Source organism: Ochotona curzoniae, unplaced genomic scaffold (genome assembly GCF_017591425.1).
Source record: "Ochotona curzoniae isolate NIBS_2020 unplaced genomic scaffold, NIBS_Ocur_1.0 contig_3255, whole genome shotgun sequence".
In the NCBI taxonomy this organism is placed as follows: domain Eukaryota; kingdom Metazoa; phylum Chordata; class Mammalia; order Lagomorpha; family Ochotonidae; genus Ochotona; species Ochotona curzoniae.
Window position 1 is genome coordinate 1,589,189 of NW_024465777.1, and position 19,491 is coordinate 1,608,679.

A 19,491-nucleotide genomic window follows, 5' to 3' on the forward strand; every position below is an offset into this window, starting at 1 on the left:
AACCTCTTCCAGGTCTCTCACGCAGTTGCAGGGTCCCAAGGCTTTGGGCCGTCCTTGACTGCTTTTCCAGGCCATACGCAGGAAGCTGGATGGGAAGCAGGGCCACCAGAATTAGAATCAGTGCCAAATGGGATCCTGGCGCCTGCAAAGCAAGGACTTTAGCCACTAGGCTACCATATCGGGTCCATTAATAATAAATCTAAAAAAGTACAGGAAGCAGGAACCAGGACCGGAAATCAAGCCCAGTCATTTGAACGTGGGATGCAGGCGTCCTAACTTTGAAGCTAGATGCCCACTGTGTGGACCTCTCCCCTTTAAGAAGCCTACTGAGAAGACCCACCCAGGACTGGAGCTCAGAGCTCCCTGGCAAGCTCGTTGTCACAGGTTCCTTGTAGCTGCCAGAGGGTTGGGGGCCATGTGGTCTCTTATGGGGACAGAAGGTTCCAAGCTGGAAGCAGGGCTTTGTCCTCTGAGAAAGTTTGACCCGTACTGAACAGTGTCTGCCGTACCTGTAATACAGGTCAGGAACCTGGGTCAGAAGTCATTGGCCTAAGGTCACACGCTGGTCTGGGAGTAGCCGAGCTGGGACTTGAGCCCTGGAAGCTGCCTGCCTCCCCCTGTTTCCAGTGACCGCCACTGCCCAGGAGCTTCTGCTGAGCTCTCAGCCAAGCACGTTGCTGCTGCTGGCAGGTCTGAGCAGCTCTGGCTGTGACACGGGGCTCACCCTGTGACTTCTGCCCCTGACTCTGGAGCTGAGCACTTTTAGAAGATTTCAGTCACTGCCCCCCGTACCCCAGAGGAGAAACTGGGGCAGAGAGGGATAAGGGAGGTAAACTGCCTGGGCCTGCACCTGCCTCGAGGCCTGAGCTCCTACCTCGTCCCTTGCTAATGCTGGTGCTGGGATAGGAGGGGCCCACCAGGCAGCACAGGTGGGACCAAGGTGGCCCAGCATCCCCAGGAGGAGGCAATTGGGTCTTTGCCCAGCAGAGCCAGGGTCCGGCGTCAGCCTGCTCTACTCCCCGCTGCACACAGGGCCAGATGACCAGGAGAGAAAAGCCAACCCAGGCAGTAGAGTCTGGCCGAGCTGGGTCCTCACCATCCCTGAACTTCATCTGACTCTCTTATCCTCATCTCTGATTAAGTCCCAGGCACTGGGAATGATGGGAAGCGGGTGGTGAGACAGCAGCTTCCAGCCTTCACTCAGGGTTGGTAGGAGGGACAGTCTGGGAGGGCACCTCTGAGGAGGTGGTGACATGTGAGCCAAACCCTGAATGAAGATACCGGGAGAGTGGTGACCAGAGTGGATGGGGCTGGGAAGCAGGGGTCGAGAGCAGGAAGTAGCAGGTGCAGGCTCACAAAGCACATTCGGGGTTCAGTCTGGGACAGTGGGAGCCGCTTCAGGCTCCTTAGGGAGTGAAGTCGATCTAGGGACGCAGCGATATGTGAACGGGGGGCTTAGAGCAGGGTCTCCCACTTGATGGTGCCCAGCCACCCCTTCCCCTGTCTTGGGGTAGGGATCTCCCTCTCTGCTCAGAATTCAAGGGCTGCGAAGGTGAATCAGAACTCTGAGGATCACACACAGACTCGCTTCTTCCTGTGCCGGCCCAGGATCCCAGTCGCAAGGGGAGCGCCTGGCTCAGCCCCTCCGTGCCCCCAGGGGAATGAAGGCACCCCAAGGGCGGGCTGCTTCCCCAAGCCTTGCCTAACAAAAGCAGCAGGGCCCCTGGCCACCTGCTCCAGCCTAGCAACGCCCCCCTGGCTGGCCTCCCCTGCCCCTCGCAGCCACAAACCTCTTTTGTGCTTGCTCCCTAGGGCTCCATCTCTGCACAGAGGTCACGGGCACCGCTGACCCGGTCCCCCTTGCCGGCGTGCAGGCTGGTAATTGAAAATTCCAGAATTCCCTGCTGACCAACTTACAGAGAAACCTGACACCCCAGGGTGGGCGGCGGCAGCAGGAGGGGCCGGAGAACATCCAGCTGTTCCCTTTTCTCCACCGCTAATCCCGCGGATTCCAGGAGAAAGGCCAGCCTGGCTTGATCATCTTCCCAGCAAATACCGCCTCCTTGCCATGCCCGGGTTATGAGGCTTAGGGGGATCAGAGCCCGGGTGAGCTGCCTGAAACCCAAGCCTGCCAGCTCAGCCCACCAGGCCCAGACCCCCATGACTGTGCAGGACCCGCCTGGGGCGGCTGGGTGGACAGTGGCAGAGTGAGCAGGTGCAGGTGAAGTTAGCAGAGTAACAGCACGACAGGAGCCCCAGCAGAGCATCTTCAGGGACCGATGGGGTGTGTTGGGGTCTGAGCCTCTCTGGATCCTACCCACCCTTTCAAGTCCCGGCTGCACTGCTCACCTGTATGACTGAGCTGGTTACTTCACTCTTCCACACCTTCATTTCCTCGTCTCTGAAATGAATATGATAACAGCATCAGCTTCACGAAATGGATCTTAGCATTAAAGGAATGGCTCAGAGGAAGCACCTGCTTTGGCGCCAGCTTCATGGTCCCACCCCCTCGCAGGGCATGGCGGAGCACACCAGGGGCATTGGATCCAAGCTCGTTTCATGGAAGAGAGGTGGCCCCCTTTGTGGACCTCAGTGCCCCCAGTGCAAGGCCAAGCTCCCAGGCTGGGCTCCTAAGGCCTGCAGGTTTGGTCCTCAGACAGTCCCCTTCCTCTCTCTGGCCCTGAATCCTCCAAGTGGGGTCTGCAAACCAACAGCATCCATTTCACCAGGTAGCCTTTGGGAAATGCAGCTTCTCAGGCCCCAGACCTGAGGGGAAGGGGCCCCAGGGCTTCTGTGCCAAGGGCCCTGTGCCTGCTGAGTCTGAGAATTGGAGAGGAGGGGTGGCGGAATGTGCTAGGAGGAGTGTGAGCAGAACACCCCTGGCCTGGCTTGGCGCTTGACCCCTTCACCCTGGGGCCAGGAGCCCCAAACCACACCTCCCCAGCCTGCAGATGGCACCTCCTGAGCCAAGCTAGCACCCACTGAGAAGTCAAGCTTCCGCCATTCAAGCCCCCAGAAGGCAGGGAGCCTGTTGTCTCCTGAAGCCAGCACCCAGTGTGGTGCTGGCATCACAGCCAGCCCAGACCTGCAGGACTCTAACCCCTGTGGTTCCTGCCTGTTCACAGCTCCCTGAGCCACAGGAGGAGCCTGTGGACAGGGGTATAAACTGAAGCTGAGAGGTTTAAAGCCCTTCCCAGAGTCCTGCATGGCGGAGCAGAGGCGACTCAGCCCTGCTGGACTCCGCCCTGCGAGCTGGGGGTGTGGCCTAGCCAGAGGCATGGCCCGGCAGGAGGACCCCGCCCCACGAGTGCAAGCAGCCTCACTTCCCCTTTCCCCTGGCTCTCCCTGCCTTGCTTGCTTGTACCCATTGGTGACAGACCTGAGATGCCTGCAGGATTCCGGCTTCCTCTTGCTCGTGGCAGCCTCACCCTGCGGACCCTGGAGGCAGGGCCAGGGGATACCTCTGGGCTTCTTAGGGCATCCTGTGACCTGCACTGCCCCTGCACCCATCGCACACACACACATATACTCAGCCATGCAGATTGGCTTAAAAGGATCAGGGCCAGGGACTGCTTCCAGGAACCTGTACAAAGGGTGCAGGGCCCAGGGCCCAGAAGGGACTTCCTTAGCTGCTGGCCAGGGATGCTGACCACCAGGCCCTGCAGAGGAGATCACCTCAAAAATCCAGGATAGAGCACCTGTGCCCTTGCACAGTGCTTGGGGCAGGGATGGCACATGTGGGTCCAGGCCTAAGGGAAACAGGATGCTCGCTGAGGCAGGAAGCCCTGAATGGCCCCACAAGCTATGTGACCCTGAGGAAGTCACCATGCCCCCCTGAGCCCCCACTTCCTCTTCTGCAAAGTGTAGCTCCAGGCCCCTCACCCCTCCCTCCTGCAGAAAGGATCAGATGTCGCAGGCCAGCTGCTCTGCGCACGGTAGCCAGTGATATGGTGAGCTGTCCACGTGCCAGCCACCACCCTGAACACTTGGCCCAATTCCTGACCCTAAGAGTACAACTGCCCTGACTGGAGTCGCAGCTTAGGTAGCCACAGAGATCCACCAGGGGTGATGGTACCCCCTATGCTGCTGCTGCTCTGTCTGCTGGGTCTGGGGACAGGTATCCATGGCTCTGGGGGTGGGGGATGTCCTGAGAAGAGTCAGGGCCTGCTTGGATACACACCGGCCCCCAGGCTGCCCCATCGCCCAGCTGGGACCTTTAACAGCGTGACGGGCAGGGACCATCCGGCTGCAAGGCTCTTCCAGCCTGGGTCATGGCTCTAAGAAGACCAGGTCCGGAGAGGGTACAGCCTACCCAAGGTCACACGGCAGTGTCTGCAGCAGAGAAGACAGTGTCAGGGCAGGAAACGTGCTGAGTGAGCGGCCCACCGGTGCTGGCCCCATCATTTCAGACTCTTGCAGAGCCCGTCTGGGCGAGGGGAAGTCACACTGCCTGACACAGAATACCTGCTTGTCACCTGCCCGGGAGCCAGGAGGAGCCATGGGAGATGTCCCCTTCATTGCTTCCCAGGGCCATGCAGGCCTGGGAAGCCTCACCATAGGACAGGCAAGACCAGCAGCTCCTCCCTGCTCTGCTGTGGAGCTCAGAAGACGTGGGTTCAAATCCCAGCCCCCACTACTGTGATCTCAGGAGCCAGCAGGTCAATTCCACTTGCTCGTGTAAAGGGCTCAGAGCCGTGAGCTGACATGCAGTAGGTAGTTTGTGCACATGTGTTCCCGCTGAGAAAGACAGAAAGCAGACTGGGTGCATGCTGAACTAAGGTGTCGAAAAGGCCACGTGCTGTGAACTTGAACTCCCAGGCAGCTCCCGGTTTCTCCTGAACTGGGGACATGGGCTGAATTATTTCCCAAAGTCCTTCTAGCCTTCTTGTCTCTGTGTAACCTCTTCTTGATAGCACAAACAGTTCCTATAGCCAAGGACGGGGGAGACAAATTGGCTGGTTCTATTGAGATGACGTTCCCGTGAATACAGTGGCTTTTAAAATATTTACGGTATTCTGCGCCCACCACCCCCACAGAGTTCCAAAATGTTCCCATCATCCCAAAGAACATTCCAGACCCCATGTTCCCCATTATTCCTTCTCCAGTCCCCTCAAACCACCACTCTCTGTCTCTGAATAATTCATGGAAGCAGAAGCATCCAGTGGACCGTCTCTGTGTCTGCCGTCTGCCTGGCTGCTCCATGAGGGTTCACCCACCTCACAGCAGGGATCGGGACCCTGCTGCTGCTTTTCATGACTGTGTGATATTCCACCTGCTCTGTGTTCCTGTGGGTAGCCATTTGCCTCATCTTCCCCTGTTGACTGCCAGGAGTAGTGCTGCTGCAGATGGCCCTGAAGCAGCTCTGTTGAGGAACCTGTCTGCCATGGGGAGCACCAACAGCTCCCCACCAACTGCAGCTTTTGTCATTTTCAATGCTACCATAAGGCACACTCAGAAGAGGTCACTAGACAATCCAAACCTCTCTCTGGCAGCAAGGCCAGCTCCCTGCAACCCCACGGACACTCCACCGTGTGCTGCATGGCTGAGCTGTGTGCTGGGTTAGGCAACTGGGGGCATTTCAACAGATGCGTTCTCACCTTGCACTTGATTTCTTGGGGTGGAGCCCAGACAGAAGCCCAGGACTGGCCGCATGGACTTCAGAGAGTGGAATCGCTCCAGTAAATGCGCAGATGTTTTGGGGCAGGGATCAGTTTTATTCAGTAGTAGAATCTCCAGCACAGAGTAGGTGCTCGGTGCCAATCTTGAATAAATGCATCTCATACCTTCTCCACCTCCATGATCACCCCTCTGCTGCCCTTTCCCAGGGGTGCTGGCCCCGTGTCCACAGTCTGTGTGTCCCCACCCGGCCGACCAGAAATCCAAAGGCAGAATGAGCAGCACCCAGTCCACTGTATCCGCAGCCAGGATGAGGGGATGCCCAGGGCACCTCTGCACTTTCTGTGGCTTGAGCTGCCCCAGGAAGGGCAAGGTTGTCGGTGTCGGCAAGATGACCCAGAAAAGTTCAGTGGTTGTACTCACAGCCCCACGAGAGCCCTTGTGTCCCCCACTGCCACCCCTGTCTGCTCATCTGGGCTGGCTGCGTGGCCTGGACCACATGCCTGGGCACTCTGGTCCCACGATTCCCTTGTGACCTGCAGCTGTACCCCCACATGCCTGACCCTGACCTCTGTCCTCTCTTACAGCTCCATCGGCCGTGTCCATCATGCACCAGGTGAGCCGTACTGTGGACAGTATTACCCTGTCTTGGTCCCAGCCAGACCAGCCCAACGGTGTGATCCTGGACTATGAGCTGCAGTATTATGAGAAGGTACCTGTCCCCACCTACTTCCCTGGGGCTCCTCTCACAGGCCCGAGCTTGGCAGATCCACAAGCCCTGGGCCTTGTGCAGCAGGAGGAGCCCTGGCCACCGTGGTCACCTGATGCCTGCTCTGGCTCCGCTGCTGCCAGTTGTGAAGCCTGGAGTGTGTGCCTGGGTCTCTCTGAGAGAGCTCCCACCTGCTGGCTGAGCCTGGGCCAGGCCAAAGCCTGCAGACAGAAGCTCCATCCAGGTCTCCCCTGTGACTGGCAGGAACCTGGTGATGTGAGCTGTCACGCTGCCCCTCAAGGTGTGCGTTGGCAGGAAGCTGGAGTGGAAGTGGCTGCTCCAAGCGGGAGTGTGAGCGTCTTCACCTCTGAATGTCTTCCCCAAAGAAACCGCTCCACTGGGTCCATGAGAGTTAGTGGGAGGGGCAGGGTGCTGCCACACTGTGCTTTGTCCTCAACAGAGGCCGGGCACATCCCTGTCCTGTGCTGACCCTGCCTGCTGCACAGTGGGCCAGGACAGCATAGTGTGAGGTCCAGAGCGTGCAGAACCACACAGAGATACACAGCATGGGTCCAGGAGGGCACACGGGGGATGACCATCCTCTGAGCTGCGCACTGTGGCCTCAGAAATCCCTCTGATGGGTGACTTCTGAAAAACATTGTTACTGATCAATTTCCATTTCATTTGAAAGGCAAGGAGATTCATCTGGGTCTTTCTTTTTTTTTTTTTTTAAAGATTTATTTTTATTATTTTTTCATTGGAAAGGCGGATATACAGAGAGGAGAGACAGAGAGGAAGATCTTCCATCCGATGATTCACTCCCCAAGTGAGCGCAACGGCCGATACTATGCCGATCCGAAGCCAGGAGCCTCTTCCGGGTCTCCCATGCGGGTGCAGGTTCCCAAAGCTTTGGGCCGTCCTCGACTGCTTTCCCAGGCCACAGGCAGGGAGCTGGAAGGGAAGCGGGGCTGCCGGGATTAGAACCGGCGCCCATATGGGATCCTAGGCGTGCAAGGCGAGGACCTTAACCACTTGCGCCACTGCGCCGGGCCCTTTTTTTTTTTTTAACATTTATTTATTTTTATTGCAAAGTCAGAGAGACAGAGAGGAAGATCTTCTGTCCGATGATTCGCTCCCCAAGTTACCGCAATGGCCGGTGCTGCGCTGATCCAAAGCCAGGAGCCAGGAGCTCTTCCAGATCTCCACATGGGTGCAGGGTCCCAAGGCTTTGGGCTGTCCTGGACTGCTTTCCCAGGCCACAAGCAGGGAGCTGGACGGGAAGTAGGGCTGCTGGGATTAGAACCGGTATCCATATGGGATTCCGGGCGCATTCAAAGCGAAGACTTTAGCTGCTAGGCCTCGGCGCCAGGCCCCCATCCGGGTCTTTCACATGGGTGGCAGGTGCCCAAGTTCTTGAACTAGCCTGTGCATCCCAGGATGCATATATCAGATGTAGAACAGCCAGACTTGAACCAGGCACCTCCACGGGGGTTGCCGGCAGCCCGAGAGGCAGCCTAAGCACTGGCTCACACACCTGGCCCCTTGACAGATAAATTCTTGCCCACACCTGAGGCATCGTTTGCAAGGTGTCACCGGGCTTCCTTTAAACCAAAGTGTAAGTGACTGACGGGAAGGAAATCCCGTGAGGGCACACCTCCTGGGAACCGGAAGTGGTTGGAAAAGCTCTCCCTATTGGCAGAGGAACCTGGGGAGAGGGTTCCAGGTTCCTGAGACTGACTGGACCCCTGCGCCCCAGGAACAGCTGGTTATGGGGTACCGCACTTTGGTGATACTCAGACTCGTCACACACCAGCCCGGCCTGACCTGGTTCACCCTCTAAGTGTGCTACAGTGCCAGAGGTCAGGGTTCACATTTCTCCATCCGCCCCTCTCCCTTCTTCCCAGCCCCCTGCGCCTGGCACTGAGCAGTTGCTTGGTAAGCCAAGACTGAGTAAGTCAGTGAACGGATCCCTTCCCAGGGCCCAGCCATGCGGACCTCCCCGCAGAGGCTCCAGGCACCCGCCAGTCTTGGGACTGCCCCCTCCTTGCTGCCCATGCATGCATGCCGCCACCCCCTCCTCATCTGTGAGGTCCCAATCTGTGGGGTCCCAGACAGATGTCACTTGCTCCAGGGGCGGGGGAGGAGTGGGATGTCTTCTCCCCGTGAACTCTGCCCATCTCTAAAAACACAGAGAACTGGTGTCAGGTGCCTGTGTCTTCCCCCGACTAAGCCCTAGCTCAGCTCAGCCCCAAGCTGGGAACAGCCAGCGTGGGAATGAAGGAGTGAAGGTGGGGTCTGGCTGGCCAGCGACTGGACTCCTCCCCACCCCCACCTCTGCCTCCATCTAGGCAGCTCCAATTCATCTGTGCCCGGGATCAGGCTTTGGCCTGGTGCTAAAGACACCGATCGAGGTGCCCAAGTCCCTCAACCAAAGGCCTGGGTTCAGTCCCTGGCCCCTGACTCCAGCTGCCTGCTAATGCAGACCCGAGAAGGTAGCAATATACCCACCCACACAGAAGACCTGGACTGGGCTCTTAACGTCACCCTCCAGCCCAGCCCAGCCCAGGACCAGGACCACAGCAGGCAGTCTGGCAGTGAATGAAGGATCCCTAATTGATTAATTAATTAAAAATCACAGATTGGGACCAGTGCTATGACGCCAGCAGCCCATAGCAGATTGCCGGTTCTAACGCTCTACCTCAAGCCCAATTTCTTGCTAATATGCCTGGGAAAGCAGCAGTTGATGAGCTCATCCTCGGGCCTCTGCCATCCTTGTGGGTGACCTGATTATGGGGGTTCCTCTTGGCTCTGGCCCGGGTTATTGCAGCCATTTGGAGGTTGAGCTAGTAGATACAAAACCTCTCTCACTCTCTCATTCACGCTGCCTTTCAAATAAATAACTAGATCTGGACAAAAAAAATCACAGCTTAAACATCACCTACTCAGAGAAGCCCTCCCTCACTGCCTTGACCAGGGCAGGCAACCTTTCTCCCACCTGGCACCCCCTGGCACTGCTGTGAATGGGGGTACTCGCTCCTTCCATTCTGAGCTCCATGGGGGGAGCCTTGCCACTGTCTTCACTGTGGCCCTGGTGCCCAGCACACAGCAGGGGCTTGAGCAGCATGTGCTGGGTGACTCAAGGAAGTACACCCAGCCATGCGGGCCAGCACAGTGTGTGATGTGCAGGCAGTGGCCCTGCCCTCACTGGGCATCCTGGTAGGAGCCAGTGGTTCCAGTTCAAGATGCCCCAGGCCCTGCCAGAGCCAGCATTCCCACTCTAGCCAGCAGACAGAGCCTCAGCAATTCAGAATTCAAAAAAGGAAAAAAGAAGAAAAAAAAAAAAAAACCTAATTAAGAAGCTTTGTGATTAAGTGAACCCGAATGCGTTTGTCCCTAAAGACGGGAGCGGAAATGAGGAATCCCGATGCGCGTTCTGCCTGCGACCCATTTCCTGCCACAGCTGGCAGGCCTGGGAGACTGCTGGGGGTGTGAACCAGAACACGGCTCTGGCCTACTTTCCACCGCAGCCGGAGCATCTCCGGGCCCCTACGCAGGGGGCCTGGACCAGCAGGTTCTACGGCAGCTGGGTGACCACCAACTCACAGGTCCTGGGTGCTCATGATGCGCTAAGCGCAGGGTCCTCCCTGCTCTCACTCATAACTGAATGGGAGGGAGAACTAAGGCACAGAAAAACATGTGACTTGTCCAGTGGCACTCGGGGCCTGGCGGCCAGGCAGGGATGTGGCCTCGTGCCTGGGCCCCCTGCCTCCCAGTTGTTTCCCAGAGCTACTTCCGAGACAACTGTCAGGAGGTGGTGAAACCAGGAGCTTAGGCACAGACAACAAGAGAGATAGGGTGGCGGGGACAGCAGCCGGGGGTCTGGCTGCCGGGAGAAGGGACCCTACAGGGCCTTCTACCAGGCCCTGGGCTACAGAGAGGGGACCACGTGACAGCTGCTCATGGGGTCATTGGACTTTTGCTGTCACCAGCTTTGGCCTGGGCCCAGAGACAGAATAAGTAGCCAGAGAAGCAGATTCGATACCAGCCAAGAGAAGGGCCAGTAAGCCCTTCTACCTCCACCCCCCAGGGCATCCAAGAGAAATCCTTGGTCCTGGCAGAGGGGAGGGGCAGCCTGCTCTGGGTGACATTTGAGCCAAGCCTTGAAAGACGGAAGGAGTTCATAGGCCAGACACATGATGAGAGCAAAGTCATCCCGGGCAGCAGGAGCAGCATGCTCAAAGGCCCTGGGGCAGCAACATGCCGGCCACATTCTGGATGCAGGCAGGCAGAAGGGAGCATGGCAGGAGCAGCGCAAGTGAGAGGGAGACCTCCAGGGGAGGATGCTCCTCCAGGGGCGGAGCCGGGGCCAGTGGTGGTAGGCCTCTGGGGAGGCTGGGTGTGATTTCAAGCGTAATGAGAAGGTTCTGGTCTGATGCGAGCTGACTCGGATCACCGTAGCTTGCTGTGTGTTGTCAGGGGTGGCAGAGGGGCCTGGAAACACGGGGGAGACCTTACACAAGGCTTCCGTGGGATAATCAAGAAACGGCAATGGTGGCTGGATGGGGAGGCTTGGTGACAGTAATGGTGTGAAGCTGACAGGTGCAGACAAGATTGTCAACCCCTGGGTTGGGACCAGGAACCCACTATGGCTGGTTCCGGGCGTGGAGGTGCCTTCCCCCAGGACAGATGTGGAGCTGGCTGGGACCAGAGGCCAGTCGGGGTATGAGCTCTTAGAAGAGATGGGAGAGTGTACTGAGGGACAGCTGGCCAGACTGGCACAGTCCAACGGAGCGTGTGCCCAGGGCCAAGGAGAGCACAGCAGGGGAGTCGGCCCGCGGGCCACGGGGTGGGGATGGCAGTGGAAGGGCAGAAGGCACAGGTGAGGCTTCTGTCGCCACGCTCCATGCGCAGTCACTGCCTCTGCCTCTGGGGAGAGACATCCTGCTTGAGAGCAGCTCCACATCTGCCGAGTCTAGAGCCGGCCCCTGCCCAGCACCTGGAATCCCCCCCGCTGCCCGCTGTAGGGTCCCTTCCTGAATGTTCTGTGTGGTCCTGAAGAGACCCTCCACCTCCAGTGGGCACCATGTTTGGCCTCTGGCCCCAGCTCCTAGGGGATCTCCCCACCTGCCTGGAGCTGACAGCCATTCTGCCAGCAGCCTCTGAGTGATAACCCCGGCGCTGGAGGTTTCCATCTCTTCCGGTGTCCTTGGGGAGGTGGTCTGTTTGGCAGCTGTCCCCAGACTCACTGGAGCAGGCTGTGCTCAGCTCCCTGGAGCTCCAGGAGGGGGTTGTCCCTGTGGGTCCTTATGGGCCACAGGAATTTTCATGTTTTCTTAAAGATGTATCTACTTATTTGAAAAAGAACTTTTTCATCTTCTGGTTCACTCTACAAATAATTGCAACAGCCAGAGCTCAGCCAGGCTGAAGCCAGGAGCCAGGATCTCTATCTGGGTCTCCTGCTTACGTAGCTGGAGTCCAAACCCTTGGACCATCCTCTGCTGCTTTCCCAGGTGCAACAGCAGGGAGCTGGATGGGAAGTGGAGCACCTGGGACTGGAACCAGGACTCATATGGGACGCCAGCATGGCAGGTGGTGTCTGAACCTGCTGTGCCACAACACCAATCCTGGATTTCAATGTTTATGCAGTAAAAACATCCAGGAAACAAACATGAGTAAAAGCACCTGCTGGCAGGAGCGGCTGGAAACAAGCAAGGCAGGGGTTGCCCTCGTGCCTCGTGTGGCCTGGAGAGGGCCAGTGTGTAGATGTGCCCATCTCTTAAACCGTGGGAAGACTTCCTGCGTGCTGAGGGACCACAGCACGTCATCCATGCGTGAAGTTCTCACGTGTGCTAGAGGCCAGACTCAGAAGCCTAACCCAGACCTTCTTGTTGAATTTTTACAACCATCCTCTGGGTGTGAACCCATTAGAGAGGAGGAAACTGAAATTCAGCGGGTTTAGGATGCTCACCCCATGCATGCCTCGCCACCTCTGGTTCCCAGGCTGGAGCCTGCAACTAGGAGCTAGCACATTTCACACAGCATTCCTTCCCAGCACCTACTGGTGTCACTCCCTGATCACACCCAGGCACTTCAGAGAGATGAGACAGCATCCCCCATGTGCAAGGTACTACCGGATCCAATTTTGCCTTCCCCAGCAGCCCAAGGCCACAAAGCCACTCAGCTGGGATTTGAAGCAGTTTCCCAATCCTGGGCTCTATCTCGTGCTCGGCTTCAGGGGACGACGGGTCTGCTCGGGTTGGTTCCTCCTGAGACGCCCGCAGCTACCTCTCCGGTGCTGGAGAACTTGACACCTCCAGCATCTCTAAGGGGGCACCCACCCTGCCTGTATCACCCAACCCCTTTTTGCAAGCCTGAGCAGATGCCATGTTGGACAGCGGCACCAAGTGGCTATGTCTGGTACCGCAGCTCTGCGTGTGTGGATTGCTTTAATATTCACTCATTGATTATTGTTAGTAGTAAGCACCTACTATGTGCTCAGTGCCAGCAGCCACTAGAGAAGACAGACATGTATATCAGAGCAGTCAGTGGGAGAGGGGTTAGGGATGCTAGATCTGGTAGGCTTCTCAGGGAAGAAAGAAGCAGTTGGGAACAGCCAGAGCCTAAGAGGACCCTGGGGATGTGACAAGATCCATTGGCCGAGACAGCTCTGAAGGGTCTGGAATGCCAGTCAAGAAGTCGACCTTCCCCCGTGGGTGCTGGGAAAGGACTCTGTCACAGGACCTTGAGCCTGGGGCAAGAGACGAAGCACAGCACCATGCCCCCTTCGCCATGAGCCCAGGACAAAGGAGCGAGACAGGAACCCTGTACTCCAGCACTAACAGCAGGTGTTTGGGCCCCAGAGAACAGAGTTGTGTCCAGCGGAGGAGGGGATGGAGAATGGGCGGAGATGTCCCCTCTTTCCTGGAAGAGAGGACAGGAAGGGGCCTTCCTATCTTCCGGTGCCCTATCCCTCCCATGAGCCATCCCTGCCTCCCCCCGCTGTGACCCAGAGACAGGCTCCCTGCTCTAGCCCCCATGGCCCAAGTACGTTTGCTTCTCCTTGCACCAAGCCAGGAATGCCTTGGGTGACTCCTGTTTGTTCTTTAAGGTTCCACTCCAGTCCTTCTCCCCATTCCAGCCCCCCGCCAGCCCTCACTTTTTAGGGGACATCCCTCCACCTCTCTTGCCAGCCCCCCAGCCACGCAAAAGAGTGGCTTTGAGTCTTCAGCTGCTGCCACCACCTGCTACTGTGGCCTTGAATGTCATTTGCCGTTTCTGGGCTTTCCTCTGCTCTTACCCAGATGTGCTGGACCAAGAAGGAATCCCTCCGTTTAGCCCAGCGAGCCTCTCCCTGCTCAGACACCAGCCCAGCCCCCAGGGTCTACGCACGAGCCACATGATGCATGAGCCACCATCGGTCCCCCTAAACCAGGGGCTGTTCCCCTTGCTCTGTGGGTTTATGATCGTGGGTCAGCTCATGGGGCCTTGTTCAGTCTGGGAAGGGGGCAAGGTCTCCTCCAGGTGTTTCAACACACGGACCACCTCAGCTTGCACTGCGTCTGGTGGTCAGAGCAAGTCCCGAGGCTAAATCCAACACCCTGGAGGCAGGGACTTGGGCTTCGTCCACTTTTATGGGCGGTGTTGCCAAGCCAAAAGCAAAAGGCATGAACGTGCCCCTTCTGTCCCGGGTAGGGCGGGAAGTGGCAGGAGGCGCAGGCGCGGATCAGACGGCCGGGATCCCTAACCGTGTTCTCTGTTCCTCGGCAGGAGCTCAGTGAGTTCAACGCCACAGCCATAAAAAGCCCCACCAACACGGTCACGGTGCAGAGCCTCAAAGCCGGCGCCATCTATGTCTTCCAGGTGCGGGCTCGCACCGTGGCAGGCTATGGGCGCTACAGCGGCAAGATGTACTTCCAGACCATGACGGAAGGTGAGCTGGGGCGAGGGGCGAGGGCAGGCTTTGCATCGCCTTGGAGAGCAGAAGCGTTCTCATTTCCTGTCTAAGTGCAGCGGGCAGAAGCCTCACGGCGATGGATTACTTTTGTCTGCCCCAGGCGGGGACATGGCAGGCTGTGTGGCCTGAGGGTGATGTGTGTTTTCTGCATCTGGGACTCCAGGTCTTAAAGCATCATTCCCGCTCTAATCAGTACAGTGTAAGCCGGGTGAGATGAGGTGCCAGGCAAACAGGGGTTCTGATGTGGATTCAGCGTCCTGAGACAGTAAACAAGTCACTTCACTTCTGACCCTCAGTTTTCTTGTCTAGAAATGGGGTGATAACCACCGTGCCATCCTCATCCTCCTCGTTAGGCGTCAGGCTGAGGGTCCTGCTCGGGGCTGGCACCGGGTCCCTTGCACAGCTAGCTGTCACCAGCTGCCATTGCCATGAGCCTCAACGTTCCAGCAGCCAGCCAGCCAGCCAGGCCCCGGGGGGGGGGGGTGGGCTTTGGCACCCCGACTCCAGAGCCCTTCCCAGTGTCTGGGCCTTTGTCCAGCTGAACATTTCCACGATGCCCGGAACCTCACATCGTTATCTTCCCGCAGAGCCTCATCTGAGGGCTCCCCCCATCTCCTAGATCACCCACCTCCTCCAGGAGGTCCCCCTTCTTTCTTCAGCACCCAGGTCTCTTTCCTGGAGGGCGGGGTGAGTGTCACTGACTGGGGCCTGGGCAACTTGATCCTTTGCTTATTTCTTTACCCAGTATACGTTGAAGGGCCCTGCCTGTGCTGGGCCACTTGTCGGTACTGAGGACCCAGCGCCGGCCTCGTCCCTGCCTCTTATGCTCCTGTTCTTGTTGGGGAGGGATGTGACAATTTCAAGTTCAAGGCATTCAGAAGGAACCTGGTGCTTTCTCAGCCAGGCCAATACGGAGTGCACCTGGGCACTCCGAGTCCCTGGCCTTGGGCCAGGCGGCCCTGGGCTCCCTGCTGGACTCTGACACCAGGCCAAGCCTGGCCTCCCCACGCATAGAATCACACGTGGGTAGTCACGGGAAGTCTGTCGCAGGTCTAATACAACACTCAAACAGAACAGGTGACACACAAAAGGGGGAGGCCACCAAGTCACTGGTAGAAAGTGGAATTAAAACGAGAAATTCATTACGGTCCCTTCCCCCTGTAGTCCAAGTCCACACGTTGTTTCTATCATGCCCGACGTTTCCACATAGTTCCTCAAGACTCCCATATGTGTGGATTCAAAATATTTTGCACCAAAACAAACATCTTTAAGATTTGTTTATTTATTTGAAGAGACAAACACGTGTGTGTACGCGTGCACACACACACAATCTTCCATCTGCTGCTTTACCACCCCCACCCTCTCTCTCTCTCTCTCTCTCTCTCTCTCACACACACACACACACACACACACACACACACACACAGAGCTAATGTGGCCCAGGCTGGTCCAGGCCAAAACTAGGAGCCTGGAACTCCACCTCCCACAGAGGTGGCCAGGGTTAAGCATTTAAGACCTTCTTCAGACACGTTAGCAGGGAACTCGGGTCCTGAGGACTTTATGCAGCAGCTGGTCGGGCTGGGAGCTACTGTTATCCCTTTTCACAGCTGGGAAAAGCAAGGCACTGAAACCTAATAACTGAGTTTCACCCTGACAGTAAGTGGTCCCTTTGGGGTTCAAACCCAGGGAGTCTCCCTCCCCCGCAGACTCTGACCTCTCTCCCCGTGAATCAGCCGTCCTTGTTGGGTTTCATGTCAATGTCGGGCTGCGGATACTATCATTCGTATTTTAAAGGTGACAAGTTGAGCTGGAACAGCTCACAGATGTGTCCCAGGTGACGTGTGTGGGTGACATGCATGGGACAGGTGCTCTGTCAGGAGCAGAGCCAGGGGGCATCCCAGGATACCAGCAGGATGGGGCAGGCTGAAGGAGGTCAGGGAGAGGTGACAGTGTCCACTGCGCTCTCTCCCCAAGCCGAATACCAAACAAGCATCCAGGAGAAGCTGCCCCTCATCATCGGGTCCTCGGCTGCCGGCCTGGTCTTCCTCATCGCCGTGGTTGTCATTGCCATTGTCTGCAACAGGTGCGTGGGGGGGCCCCCTGTCTGATGCCAGCCTGGCTGCCCAAGTCAGTGCTCCCCTGCCACCGCCTAAAGGCCACCATCAGCTGCCCCTCCTGTGGCTTGGACATCCAGGGGCTGGACCACTGCAGCCATTTGAACTATAGACGTGGTTGAGACGGCAGCATCCCAGGGCTGGGTGGCTGGTGGTTGGGAATGTGCAGTTGTACCACTTTCTGCACTTGTGCAGGAGCCCAACTGAGCTACTAGAGACGTGGGGGGCTCAGACAAGAAGAAGGGGAGATGGTGTCACCAGCAGCTAGCAAGGTGGGAGGGTGGGACCACTTCCCCGCCCCCATGAGCCTTAGGCGAGCAGAGGCTCCTCTTTAAAGAGGTCCCCACTGTGTAGGATAGGCTGGACCCCGGGCCAGGGGCCACAGCTGGAAGATGACGCTGCACCTGGAAGGGGCTTAGCTAGAGAGGGGCTGGGAAGAAAGAGCCTGCATTTGAGGTGGGATGGGGGTGTAGGGACCAAAGCTGGGCATGCAGGGAGGCCTCTGGAAAGGCCTGCCCACCCTCTGCCTGTCACCTACTGTGGCTCCCAGCTCCCTGGGCACCTGCAGATGGCTCCAGCCCTTTGCTCTTGTTCCAGAAGACGGGGGTTTGAACGTGCCGACTCGGAGTACACGGACAAGCTGCAGCACTACACCAGTGGCCACAGTATGTACTCGCTCCACAGGAGGTCTTTTCCACCTGCCATGGAATGGCCATGCCATCCTCCTGGCCTTGGCACCTGCTGGCTCTTCTGCCTGGAGTCCCCATCCACCCCCACCCCTCATGCCTCCCCTGCCTTTCCCTGGGCCCCATCAGCGATACACCACCTGCCTGCCCCTGCCCCTGCCCCTGCCCCTGGGGTTCCGGGCCTTGTCTGTGCCCGCGTTTGCTGTACTGTGGGGGACAGTAGCTTCCATCTTCCCCCAGCCACCTGGCTAGGACCCAAACAGACACAAGCCATGCCTGCCACGATCCTCTGTATGCCCAGCCCCCAGGGCACCCAGCATGGAGGAAGTACAGGTGCATGGTGCAGAATACACCAGTGATGAGGGAATTGAGAGTCTGAGTGAGATGACAGGGACCCCAGGCTCTGGCCCAGGGAGGCCCCTTCCTCCCCACAGCTCTCCCAGCATATGGCAGATCCCCAATGGGATCCAGTGGCCTGACTGGGGTCCCATCTTCCCCACCGTCCCATCTCACATCGGGCCAGGCTGACAGTGTCTGTGCCACCCTCTCTTGATGCCAAACTGCCACAGGCCCAGTTTCCACACATACCAGTGGATACTGTGGCCTAGTCGGGGTCACTCCCAATAATCCCCATCAGGCCCTAAAGCGAGATGATCTTTGTAGGCCAGAGCCAGTTGGGTGGCCCGGTGATAGTGTGTACCTGGTAGGGTAGTTAGCTGAAGGAAATGGATCAAGAACTCAGCAATGTCCCTCAGACAAGGGAAGGTGCATCCTGGGTGTTTATTGAACATCTACTACAAGCCATTTCACATATGTGGTCCACAGCCAACAGTCTAACAGTAAAGGCCCCTAGAGTTAGTTGGCAGCACCCCAAAATTATACATGCACTAGAGAGGGGCACACACACATAAGGGAATGATTTCCAAGAAGCAGAGTCCTGGCTTTTGTCAAATTCTTTTTTTAAGGTTTATTTATTCATATTGGAAAGGCAGATTTACAGAGAGAAGGAGAGACATAGAGAAGGTCTTCTGTCCACTGGTTCACTCCCCAAGTGACCGCAATGGCCAGAGCTGAGCTGATCTGAAGCCAGGAGCCAGGGGCGTCATCTGGGTCTCCCACACAGGTGCAGGATCCCAGGGCTTTGGGATCCGGGTGCTTTCCCAGGCCACAAGCAGGGAGCTTGGTTTGATGTGGAGCAGTTGGAATGCAAATCAGCACCCATAAGAGACCCCGGGGCATTCAAGGCAAGGATTTGGCCACTGAGCCATTGCACTGGGCCCTACTGTCAAATGTTCAGGGCATTCATGACTCCAAGTGGGAAAGGAAAGGAGGTGCATGAGTGGGTAATGGCAGCAGCCACTCAACTGGTACCTGTCGAGCACCCACTGTGTCCCCGGCATTGGATATTAGCTATGTGAACAAAACAGACATGGCCTCTGACCTCAGGGCAAGAAGGTAAAGCCAGCTCCCACAAGTGACAGAATGTTCCAGAAAGAGGGGGAAGAATAATGTGCACCGTCATGCCTGGGAACCCTGGTACCTGTTAAGGAAAGCCACCAGACACCAGAGCCATGGAATGGGTGTAGAGACAGGGTTGCAGGGTCCAGGAGGAGGTGCTGCTCTCCCATGGGGGGCACAGGCAGGTTTCACAGAGGAGGAGAAGCAGTGGGCATGGGCCCAGCCAGCTCCAAGTGCCCGGGTTTCATTCCTGGCCCTGGCCCCTCGTGGTTGCACCTCCCTTCCCCTGCAGAGCCTGGGAGGTAGAAGGGGCTGATGGCTCCAGTGGTCACATCCCTGCCACCGTGTGGGGCATCCCTGGCGTTGGCCTGGCTCAGCCCCAGCTACCATGGACTAAAAGAATGAACCAGTCAGTAGGAATACGCTCAGTCTCTCGTTCTGCCTCCCAGATTTACATTCAGCAGTTGGTGGTAAAGCAGAGGGTGTGTCACAGGGGGAGAGAGGGAAGAAAGTCATGGCTGAATTCCCAGGAGGAGGAGCAGCCAGCTCCTGGTTAGGCATCACACAGGAGACCACGCATATGGGAGCTAGGAGGACTGGTCCTGGGTTCAGGTCCTGACTGGGCCGGTTGCTGGCTGTGTGGCTTGGGCCAGATAACTTAGCCTCTCTGAGCAGCTGTTTCCCCATGTGTGAAATGGGGATTATGGGCCTTTCCTCCAAGTTACTGGAAGGAAGCTACAGGATGCTGCATTTCGGGGACCTGGCATGGTGTGGGACACAAACAGGGCTGGAGTGACAGGTGCTGTCATCGGTCTGTCTGGACGCAGCTCCACAGACACGGAGCGTCTGCTGTGGGCCCTCTGCTCCCTCTGCTCCAGGCGCTCGCCGTCTCGGCTGGAGCTTCTCAGCCCCTCTGGGGGTCCCAGACCCCCACAAGGTGGCTCGTGGGCTCTG

At 57.5% G+C, this 19,491-nt stretch overlaps 1 protein-coding gene across 1 annotated transcript in view; it reads left to right on the top strand.

Moving 5' to 3' along the window:
• The window catches only part of EPHB2 (EPH receptor B2), a 104,724-nt gene that overhangs the window by 76,035 nt on the left and 9,198 nt on the right, over positions 1-19,491 (top strand). The window contains exons 5-8 of the mRNA XM_040979741.1: positions 6,204-6,328; positions 14,093-14,255; positions 16,254-16,362; positions 16,994-17,058. Coding sequence (XP_040835675.1) covers positions 6,204-6,328; positions 14,093-14,255; positions 16,254-16,362; positions 16,994-17,058 — 462 coding nt within the window. The remainder of the gene's footprint in view (positions 1-6,203; positions 6,329-14,092; positions 14,256-16,253; positions 16,363-16,993; positions 17,059-19,491) is intronic.